Here is a 12,059-nt window from a genome sequence, read left to right as displayed (position 1 = left end):
ATTAGTATAGGTGACACTCAAATCACCCATATGGTCGAAGAAAGGATTGGCAAAAACATAACATCCGCATCACCTGTATCATCCGCAACATCTGCACCATCCGGAACTTCTGCACCATCTGTAGCATTCGCACCATCCACAATATCCGCACCATCTGTAACATCCGCACCATCTGTAACATCCGCACCATCTGTAACATCTGCACCAATCCGTAGCATCTGCACCATCCGCAACATCTGCATTGTCCGCAACATCCACACCATCCGTAACATCCGCACCATCTGTACCATCCGCACCATCCGTAACATCTGTACCATCCGTAACATCCGCACCATCCGTACCATTCAAAACATCCGCACCATCCGTAGTATTCACACCATCCGTAACATCCGTAACATCTGTAACATCTGCACCATCTGTAACATCCGCACCATCCGTAACATCCGCAACATCTGTAATATCCACAACATCTGTAACATCCGTAACATCAGCAACATCCGCACCATCTGTAACATCCGCACCATCTGTTGCATCCGCATAATTCGTAGCATCTGCACCAACTGTAACATCCGCACCATCTGTAACATCAGTAACATCTGCACCATCCGAAACATCTGCAACACCCGCAACATCTGTAACATCCGCACCATCCGTAACATCCGCACCATCCGTAACATCCGCATCATTTGTAACATCTGCACCATCCATAACATCTGCACCATCCGTAACATCTGCACCATTCGTAACATGTGCTCCATCCGTTCTATGTGTTCCATCCGTTGCATACACTTGATCCGTCCCATACACTCCATCCACTCCTTCCGTTCCATCTGTTCCGTCCATTCCATCCACTCCATCCACTCCATCCGCTCCATCCACTCCATCCGTTCCATCCGTTTCATCCGTTCCATTCAGTCTATCCGTTTTAGTCACCCTATCCGTTCCATCCACTCCATTTACTCCTTTATTTTCTCTGCTCAGTCAACTCTGACATTCTGTTTACTGTGTGCATTCACTCTGTTTACTCCATCCATCGACTCAATTCACTCCAATCATTCCCTCTAATCCATCCATTATATCCTATCATGTGGATGTGCACCAGGTAGGACAGCTTTGTTGTGTTATTCGTCATTCGGTTGCTGGGGGGTTTGGACATATCATCAGTGTTATTGGAAGAGCCACGTTTTCAGTAGTTTGCGGAATGACAAGTAGTCTTCGGTGAGTCGGATGTGGGGTGGAAGCGAGTTCCATAGAGTGGGGGCCAAGGCTGAGAACGAGGATCCTCTTATCCTGACTGAGTTGGTGTTTGGTATGACTAAAAGGAGGGTACAGCTTGATTTTAGAGTGTGCGGTGGGTGGTAGGGTTTTAGCTTGTCTTGCAAGTATAGAGGGCCTGTCTTGTGCACTGCTCGGTGGGTGATGCATAGGGTTTTGAAAGTGATGTGTAGCTAGTGAGGCACTTTTTGGTTGACACCTTACGAAATGGTGCCTTGCGACCTGATAGCGATTATGTTGGAATATATTACAGTTCTTGATTTAGATTGAGTAGATATTTCGATCCGTCTTCGCATTGAAGGAAGCTGCTACGGAAACCTAGAGACCCTCAACTCTGTTTGTAAAAACTGATTTTGGTTTGGGTGAGCTTACAGAAGACAATTTGCCGTGAAATAAAGAGATGAAGATTTTTTTGCATGGAAATTGTGTATTCCTTTTATTTTGAGTTGTAGCCTTTGCGGATGGATGAACCGCAAAGGCTACAACTCAAAACCAAAATCGGGTTTTGAAAGTGGCCCTTCGTCCGACTGGGAGCCAGTGGAGAGTTCTGAGAGCTGGAGAGGTGTGGTCTCTTGAGCCCAGTGCTAGTAGCATTTTGGCGGCAGCATTTTGTGCTCTTTGTAATTTAATGAGGTGGTATGCCCGGCATAGAGGGAGTTAGCGTAGTCCAGTCTCGACATTACCATTGACTGAACAGTGGCAAGTCTATTAGGAAAGGAGAGGTAGGGAAAAATGCATCTAAGAATTTTGAGATGGTAATGACAGGACGTAGATACGTTGTTGATTTGGTGAGAAAGGGTTAGGTCAGAGTCCAGAGTGCATCCAAGGTTTTTTACTGTGGCCGAGGTGGTGGGTGGATTGCCTATGGATGTGGGCCAAGGTAAAGGGTGGGAAAGAAGCTTGGTGTAGTCGCACACCATGATTTCGGTTTTAGTGGGAATTAGGAGGAGGTGGTTTGTGGTCATCCAACGATCAATGTCAAGGAGGGGAGGCTGCGAGGTTGTGCTGAGAATTGGAGTCTGAGTTGAGGAGTTTTAGGATTATTTGAGTGTCATCGGCATAGTTATAGCACAGGATATTGTGTGGGCAGATTATTTCAGAGAGGGCGGACATATAGAGGTTGAACAGGAGGGCTGATAGGCATGCTCCTTGTGGTACTCCAGTATTAACTGGCCGAGCGGCTGAGGCAAAGGTGCAGAGGAGGGTTATTTGTTTCCTGGTGTTGAGGAATGAGGCTATCCATTTGAGAGCGTTTCCACGGATTCCTAGGGAGTGTAGGCGGTCAAGTAGGATTGAGTGGTTAATTGAGTCGAAGGCGGCAGAGAGGTCTAGGAGGATTAGTCCAGCACATCCTGCAGAGTCTGCGGTGATCTTAAGATCATCCCAGATTGGTGGTTTCGGTTCTGTGTCCTGGTCTGAAGCCTGATTGGTCGGGGTCCAGGAGGTTGTTGGATTCGACAAACGCATTTAGTTGGGAGTATGCTGTTCGATCTATGAGTTTTGCAAGGAACCTGGTGTTTGAGATGGGGCAGTAGTTTTGGGGTTGAGGTGGTCGAGGGATGGTTTTTTTAGAAGAGGCTTGACGTGCAGTTTTGAAGGTGTCAGGGAAGATTCCCGAGCTTAGGGAGTCATTTAGGATGGTTCTTGCATACTCTCCTGCACAGGTGGATGAGAATATTTCTTTGAGGACTGAGGCGGGGCAGGGGTCAAGGGGGAAGCCAGATAGTTTTCAAGCAGAGAGAAGGTCAAGAAATGTGTCTCTCGAGATTGGGGTGAACGAGTCAAAAGTGGGCGGAGTTTGTGTTGCTGTGGCGGGCGTGGGGGTGATTGATAGGGCGGACGGATTATGTGGCGGTGAGAGGAGGGCCAGTTTGTTGTTAAGAGAAGTTGTTCTGTCGAGAGCAGTGGTGTAGAAGTGGAGAGAGAGCGAGTTGCAGAGTGATTGAGATGGGGTGGATTGGGCTGAGGTACAGGTCAGTTTGACGAATTCAGAAAGGATTTTGTGGCGTTCCTTGCTGTGGTTTCCACAGTTGAGAATTTGGGAGTTGTAGTGGCCTTTTTTTAGCTTTTCTGATTTCAGCTTTGTAGTGGCGATAACGCAGGGCTAGGGTGGATCTACTCAGGTTGGTTTTACTTTTCCGCCATTTGCGTTTGAGGTATTTATTCAGTTGTTTCACAGTCTTCAGTTCTGGGGTAAACCATCTGGGATAAGGACCACAACGAGAGGAAGATTGGCAAGTGGGGGTGAGCGGCATTAGTGAGATATTGAGCCAAGAGTCAAAGGCATCAATGATTAAAGGTTCATTACGTGGGATGGTTGAGGGAGGTCTTTGAAGCAGGGCTTTGGCTAAGTCAGGGAGGATCTTTAGTTTCTTCCAGCATTTGTGGTGGAGGGGGGCAACTGGCTCAAGGATGGGCATGGAGGCAGGCGAGCGGATGGTGAAAGGGACAATGAAGTGATCAGATGAGAGGTGCAGGAGGGGTTAGATGTATCTGCTTGTGGGAGCTAAAGATGTCATCAAGGGTTTGTCCTTTAGAGTGAGTTGGGCTGTTCATGTGAAGGCGGAGGTTAAGCACATCAAGGCAGTCGACTAGTCAGTGGGTCATGGGGTTAGTGGGAATGTCTAGCCAGATACTGAAGTCCCCTAGAAGAGTGAGAGAGGGGTGGTTTACTTGGATGGTGGCTATAGGGTCACAGAGGTTGGTTGTGAAATGTCCGTCATAGCCGGGGGGGATCTGTAGATGATTAGAAAGCTGTGGGAGAACATCGGGGGAGTGATAGTTTGACGTGAAGGGATTCGCAAGTAGGAGTGATTGTCTGGCAGTCGACAAGTGAGACAGAGAAGTGTGATTTGAAAACAACTGCTATTCCACCTCCTCTAGATGGTCTGTTGAGTGGGATGAGGGAGTACTCGAGGGGAAGGCTTCATGAGCAGCATGGGGCAAAGTTGTTGAGAAACAGGTTTCGTGATAAAGACTAGGTCTGGATTGTCGGAGGCGAGGAGATCAAAGATGCTGTGTCTGTTTTTCGCTACAGAGCGGGCATTAAAAAGGATGCATCTTACTTCGGAATGGGGGGTTGTCCTGGAGGTTGTAGGGGTGGTGGTGGGGGGAATTGAGGGTGTGTTGGGGGACGGTGGCAGGGATGGGTCACTGGTAGGAGGGAGAGGGAGGGGGTGGGGTGACAGCGGGATCTGGGAGGTGAATGATGCAGATCGGTTGATGGAAGTTGGGAAGAGTAGTCGGGCGGAGGAGGGGGTCGGCGGGAGGAGGACAGAGTTGGACAGGTGTGTGCGGGTGGGCAGTTGGGCAGAGGGATTTGGGACTGGGGATCCATGGGTGAATCACATGGGGCTAGGAATGCTAGGTGTGCTGGGCAAGAAGTCGAGGGAGAGGGGTTGGAAGTGGGCTGAGGGCGGGGGGAGGGTGGTGATGGTGGGTGGTGAGAGATTGAGGGCATGAGTCAAAGTATGAGGGGTGAGGAGTAGTGGGAGATTGAAGTGGACCAGGCTCGTTTTCTATTTTTCAGGGGCTTCAGTGCAGTTGGTGTGGGTGAGAGGGTGGGGGGGTCGGAGGGCAGTGGAGATGCGGCCACTGTTCTTGCCAGGGCGAGACGTGTAGTTTTTAGGGAGGGGAAGGGATAAGGTGGGTCGGGGATGTTAGTGGTAGTCTAAGGTTGGAAAGGGCAGGGGGTGGGTAGGTGCAGGTGGGTCTGCACTTCAGTGGTGGGATGTAAATAGTTCTGCACATTTCCTGAATTTGGCATTGGGGGAATGAAGTATGCAGGAAACGGGATGCAGGCATTTCTTGCAACTTCAAAATACTATATAGGCCTGTTTTCAATTTGGGCTTTTAATTGGCACAGGTGCTATTTGTGTACTTATTTCTCGCAACTATGAGTTTCTATGAGTTTATTTGGTCTATTTCAGCATGATGAGAGATACAATCTTGTGTATGATATCTGATGCTGGCTATTGGTATGCAGAGGAGGTGGCTCTCTATATCCTTGAGTTCTTCTACATGGGCAAGTCATAATACTAGCACCCCTCAAGATTTTCTTGATTTTTCATGTAACTAACACAGGTGTTTTTATTTCTTTGTTGACCAACGCATTTGTACTTTTTGATTGTAATAGAATAGTGAATTAGAAAATCGCCATACCAGTCAATTCTGATTGGGTCTGCATTGCTGATCGAGCCCTTTTTTGCATGATGAGGTCTGGAATCGAACCCGTGTTTTGAGTGGAGTTACTCTTCTAGGCGGTTTGCATTTGCAGTGATAGGCGTTGCATACATATGATTTACAATAACACACATATCATTTTGTTTTTTTACAGAAAAGGCAAACCAGCTCAGAGCACTGATAACATAGCAGTAGAAGATGAAAGTGGAAAAAAACAAGACAAAGAAAGGTAAGAACTAAACATTTATACAAAATATAAAAAATTCTTAAATGGATGCAAGAACACAAGGAGATTGTCAATGGCCCATACAAAAGGAAACCTGTCCTATGAAAGTCGTTTAAAACCTTCATTATCAGTCCTTTAAATGATTTCCCACAGTGTATAAATACATGACTTGTTGGGACATTTATATAAATAAGAAAACTAGTGTGTTCCAAACTTTAGGAAGTCGAAGAACATATTAGTGGAAAGGTAAAAGCTAACACTTTTACAGTTATAATTAATGATTCTGAACATGCTTCTGGCACGCCATCTCTGTGACTGCTCACGGTCAGATGAAAGTAAACATTTATTTATTTATTTTTGTATTTGTAGCAGCGTGCTCAACCCTGAGGTATCTAGGCTCTAGTTACATTAGGGAAAGGGGAAGGGTGTACAAGTAAAGGTAAACAGGGTAATTTGGAATCGTATGTTCAGGAGGTTCAGCAGTAATATAGTGTCTTGGCTCCGAGGGGCTTAGGCGAAAAACAAGTTTTTCAAGTTTCTCCTAACAGACCAATAGGAGAGTTTCATGCTCAAGAACAATGGAAGATTGATCCACCGCTTGGCGACAATGACAGGGAGGCTTGACCCTCCTGCAGATTGGTGATTGAAGCTGGGCACTCTGAGCAAGTGTCTGTGTGAGGATCTTAGTGGGTGAGAGGGGGTGTATTTATCCACGAGCTGAGAAAGGTTGGCAGGTGCAGTTTCGGAGAGGTGTCTTTTCTGGCTTCTGAGACATGGGTGTTTTTGGTAACTCCGAGGGCAGCTTGGACGGCATTGTTTTGGATAATTTGTAACCTTTTCAGGTTGCGTTACGAAGTGCCATCAAAGAGGGTGTTGCAGTAGTCCAACTTGGCCTCAGTGATAGCTCTGGCAATTGTGAGGCAATTGGATGGATAAGGAGAGGAAAGGCTTACTGGCGTTGATCAGTTTGGCTGTGTAGACGGCAGCGGAAGAGATGACTATAACTTGACGTGAGAAGTCGAGTGAGACGTCCAGATAGACACCCATAGTTTTGGCAACAGGTGAGATGGGTATTAGGTAGCTGCCGATGTTGAAGGAATTGTAGGCCGGATCCAAGTTGCAGAGTGGTGGGGTAGCCAACAATGAGAATCTCTGTTTTATCGTTGTTTAGGCATAGCATGTGTGTTGCCATCCAGTTTGGGATGATGTTGTAGACTGATTTGATGGTAGCTGTGTCTTGGTGGTAAAACCCTGAGGGGGGAAGGAGAATTTGGGTGTCATCAACGTAGTTCGTGTAGGAGATGCCGAGGACATCCAGGTAATCGAAGAGGGGTTTTGTATAGATGTTATACAGAGTCGGGGAAAGGCAAGAACCTTGAGGGACGCCCAGGTAACTGGTGTGGGTGAGGGGGCATGATCATCTATGAAGACCCCAGGGGATCTGTCAGCTTGGAAGGATTGATCCAGTCAGTGGCTGTAGGAGAGAAGTTTGCTGTGGTGGTGAGGTGATCGCAGAGAAACTGATGGCCGACGAGATCAAACGCAGCTGAGAGATCCAGCACGAGGAGCAAGGCAGGTTTACCCGTGTCTTTGATGTCGTCTAGTTGATTTTTCAGATCAAGCAGGGCAGTTTTCATGCCATGCCTTCTGCAAAAGTCTGATTGATGGGTACCGAGGATGTGGTTGTCTTCAAGATGATGTTGTACTTGGTTGTAGGATGCAAGTTGTAGGATCTTTAGGAAGAGGGGCACTGTTGTGATGGGATGTAGTTGGTAGGGATGGAGGGGTTGAGGGAGGGTTTTATTAGTAGTGGGAGGATCCATGCTTCTTTCAGTGATGCTGAAACAGTTTTTGTGGAGAAGGAGATATTGTGAATTAATGGGGTATTGCCACTCACACACCATGCTGGAGTCAGGAACTAAGTTATCAAGTACGTTTATTCCTGACTGTGAGTACAGGTAAGTCATAAAATAGGAAGTACTGGGAAATCCACCACAGCCAGCACAGCAACTCCAACTGTCAGTGTAGAACCCTTAGAACCCCGTCTCACCAACACTCCATGTCCCTCTCACCAGCACTAAAGGTTCCATATGACCTCACATTCTGCTTCCACAAACAGATGCCCATGTGACATCATCACCCTGCATTTACACCTGTCATCTACACCCAGGTGACATTATGCCACTCCTCACTCCCTACAAAACAACACAAGGAGAAAATCCACAACACCACCTATCACTTCTCACACAATCCACGTGTGGCCAGCACGCAGACCAATTAAGACCAACAACACCACCCCACAACGTATGCATTCCAACCAAATCCACCCCAAAATATCAACATACCGTAAAGGTCACACACACACACACACACAAGAATGATTACCTAGAAACCCTGCAATTCCATGACCTTGATAGCAACAATCCGAACCAAATAATGGAATGACGGAACAACCTGAATAACAAACCTAAACACGCCAAGCTCCATAGGCAAATAATGAAAACTGGAACCAGCACACCAAGATGAACCCACCAACAACAAAAGAAAGTTCAAAACAAATGAGATCCAACTCCTGCTAAACCACCCACTGGAAACACGTGAAGCCCTAAAATTCAGCTCCAACCACCAACTGGAAACACATCCCAAACACCAACCTGTGGAACCTGTGGAACTAACAACTTACAACTCACCAACCTGTGAAACTGACAACTCACCAACCTGTGGAACTGACAACTCATCACCAACTTGTGGAACTGACAACTCAGCACTCCACTCCCTCCTTTGACATCCCATCACCATCACCAACTGGAAACACATCCCAAACACCAACCCGTGGAACTGACAACTCACCAACCTGTGGAACTAACAACTCATCAAAGTAGAAATGGTATGAAACTGTGCACTCCCTATTTATAGATGTGAAGTCGATTAGTATTGATTTGTGTGTTTGTCAAAAGTTTAAATTTGATTTGAGGTGCAGAGGAGAGAAAGACAGCCTTGACATCTAGGCTGTACCACATTTATGAACAAGAAAAAAAGTTCCCAATTTGGGAATTTACGTCCCCTGCACACTATTTAATGTCTAGTTAGACATGCTAACAATGTAGGGTATCATTCCATATATGATTAAGTGTTATTCAATAAATATTGGAAAGAAGACTTTTTGTCTAGCATAAATTCAAAAAATGACAATGTAACAATTATTTATCACAAGAATCTTCTTTTTAATTCATTCGTGATGATGATGCAGAAAGGGCCCAACGTGTTTTGAGTGTTAGATCACTCTTCATCAGGGGCATATTAGGTTCTATAGAACAAGTACATATGAGATAACTATTAGTAGGTCTTATATAATGCCTTGTTTCACATTTTACATTACATATTTACATTCCATGTCTCAAGAGGATAACATTAGCATAAAAAAACAGGAGTAGTAATTAGCTATGTACCATATACATTCTGTTCGACTCATATATTACATGTGCACATCAATATTTCATTATTGTAAGTACCATCTGATTCATATAATCTTATAATCAAAAGTATGGCTGAGAATCCATTGGTAATGGAGGACTCAAAAGAGAAATGCGAACCTTGTGACTTTTTGGAGTAAAAAACCCACAGGGGGGCTGTGACTTATGTTCCCATAGCTGGAAGGCAGCCGTTGCTTGTTGAACTGCACAGGTAGCTGAATAGATCATAGGAGTCCAGGACGCTGCCCGATCAGGGACCTATGTTGGGTCCCAGTCCACGGGCTCCCTTGTTAACTATGAAAGTAAAGAAGGGAGAGCTTCTAAGTGTGTCCACTGGTTTAACTAAAAAAACTGAACAAAAATATAATTCCAAGATTAATTTACTATGGCTTTGTCAATGCGGCAGTTAAGGGTTGGAGGAAGCTACTGTAGCTGGTCTTTGGTGTCACGCCTGCAGGAGGTTGTATTAGACTGTTAAGAGGAGAGAGGGATCATGCCATAATTAGTTTGTCATCCAAGACTTAAGATGGAAACTTAGCGTGTGGTGAAGTGAGTGACCAGGCTCCCCCCTAAACATGAACAGACTTACTTAACTCAGAATAGGTGTCCAGTTCCTGAAATGACAGGAGGATGTGACTCACTCCTGTCTGCCATTACGGGCATGCGCATGCGTGCGTGACGTCATAGCTGAATGCCTTATTGTGGAAAAAAAGGGATTTGATAAAGAATCCCGGAATTCACCCTGGAGGGGTGCAGGTACATGAACTCATGTGGTACCTAATGGGGGCTAATGCAGAAACATGTTTTGAGCGTCTAATCCCTACATATATTTAAAGATAGAGTGAAGTCATTGTTCGCATGCGCGAATGACGTCACTGACGAACGTGGGAGCAATCTAGAACATACAAAAAAGGGGATTAGATAAAGAATTACAGAAATCACCCAGTAGGTGTCAGGTACATGCATTAGTGTGGTAACTAAAAGGCACTGGTGCAGAAAAATGTTTATTTATATTTAAGGTTAGAGTGACGTCAGCGTGCGCATGCGCGAATGACATCACTTGCGAATGTGGGAGCCGTTTTAGAACTGTTTTAGAACATAAAAATAGGTATTCCTGTGTCTTAGAGTTGTCAGAAAACGTATGGCTGTTACATGGAAATACCATGAAGTATGCCTTTTAACAGTGCAGTGGTACCCATGTGGGTCTCAGTCATGGCCTTAGCTGGGTAATGGTTGTAAGCAATAGAAGAGAAGGGACATTATTAAAGAAAGTACAAGCCGATATATATGTGTCACCAGAGTAAATATCACATGTCACCTGTGGTACGGGAGAGAAGGGCTAACCCATCGTCATACCCAATTGGTGCTAATTAGGTCCAAATGTATGTTAAAAGAAATGGTTATTAATTCACAAATGGGTTAGATTATTAAAACAGTAAAACATTTGGAGTACCGTATATCAGTTTATGACTGTAGCCACCAGATAGCTCTATATGTGTGTAGCATTGTGGTGTTCAATTGCCCAACATGGATTCATATTCCAACGCACATCTAACGTAAACATATCAACTCAAGTGCCTCAAAATGGGGTTCACAATCTCATCCACTTAATGGTAGTCATATGCATGTCACTGTAACTGACAACTCACCAACCTGTGGAACTGACAACTCACCAACCTGTGGAACTTACAACTCACCACTCCACTCCCTCCTTTGACATCCCATCACCATCACCAGCTAGAAACACATCCCAAACACCAACCTGTGGAACTGGCAAATCACCAACGTGTGGAACTGACAACTCATCACCAACCTATGGAACTGACAATTCACCACTCCACTCCCTCCTTTGAGACATCCCATCACCATAAAACAGCAACCACCAAGCAACCCCTCAATGCGACTCCCAGTAGGCAGGCACACAACGGATTAAGAAAATTGCAAGTTCACACAACCCTAACAAGTCCACGACCTGAGCCTGATGTCCGTCAAGAAAAAAAGAAAAGAAATTTGCTGGTGCCAACACAGAAAAAACATCACAACCCGGCAGCCCCTCACTGCAACCCTACAGCACCTCAATGCAAGAACACCGGCAGCACCTCAATGCAAAAAGGGCAGCACCTCACTGCAAGAAGGGCAGCACCTCACTGCAACCCTGCAGCACCTAACTGCAGAAACACCAGCAGCACCTCACTGCAACCCCACAGAACCTCACTGCAGAAACACCAGCAGCACCTCACTGCAACCCTGCAGCACCTCACTGCAACCCTGCAGAACATCACTGCACAACCACAAAACTCCAAACACCAAACCAGCAGTCACCCACTGCCAAACTGCAACACCACCAGAGCCCACCCGGCCACTCTGACCTCAGCAGCACCTCACTGCCAACATTGCACTCCCAGAACCCACCTAGCCATCCTGAGAATTGAGCAAAATCCACTAGGGGAAAATCCCCTACGAACAGCACACAAAACATAACAACAAGAACACATGCAACTACATGATGTGCTAAACCCCAAACTTTGAACCGAAACTCAGAACAAGTTCCAGCATCAGAGTCACAGCGCTTGAGTCCCAGCACTAGCCCCACACCCTCATGTCCCAAATGATAAAAAATAAACATTTCAAAACTGAAACAGCACCCATGCATCCCCGCACCCACAAGTCCATGAAAGACCCAAAACCCTGTGCATCCCTGTAGCCACATGTACAACATGGCTCCCTGAAAAGGAAACAAAGTCATAATAAAACCAACAAAAACAGTGCACATCTGCACCCACACGTCTACCTACACCTGAACCAATGTCCTAAACAGGAAAAGGCCTCAAACATGAACAAAACATATTTCATAAAAACAGGCCTTAGACGCTAACATTAAGCATTAATCCACAGACCTACCC

General features: G+C 45.8%; 1 protein-coding gene across 1 annotated transcript in view; it reads left to right on the top strand.

The window, feature by feature from the left end:
- Nucleotides 1-12,059, top strand: part of LOC138467253 (uncharacterized) — a 436,076-nt gene that overhangs the window by 230,018 nt on the left and 193,999 nt on the right. Inside the window, exon 5 of the mRNA XM_069607272.1 lies at nt 5,612-5,686. Coding sequence (XP_069463373.1) covers nt 5,612-5,686 — 75 coding nt within the window. The remainder of the gene's footprint in view (nt 1-5,611; nt 5,687-12,059) is intronic.

Source organism: Ambystoma mexicanum, chromosome 4q (assembly GCF_040938575.1).
Source record: "Ambystoma mexicanum isolate Mex_15411 chromosome 4q, UKY_AmexF1_1, whole genome shotgun sequence".
Lineage (NCBI taxonomy): Eukaryota > Metazoa > Chordata > Amphibia > Caudata > Ambystomatidae > Ambystoma > Ambystoma mexicanum.
This window is presented reverse-complemented; position numbering and strand designations above follow the sequence as displayed.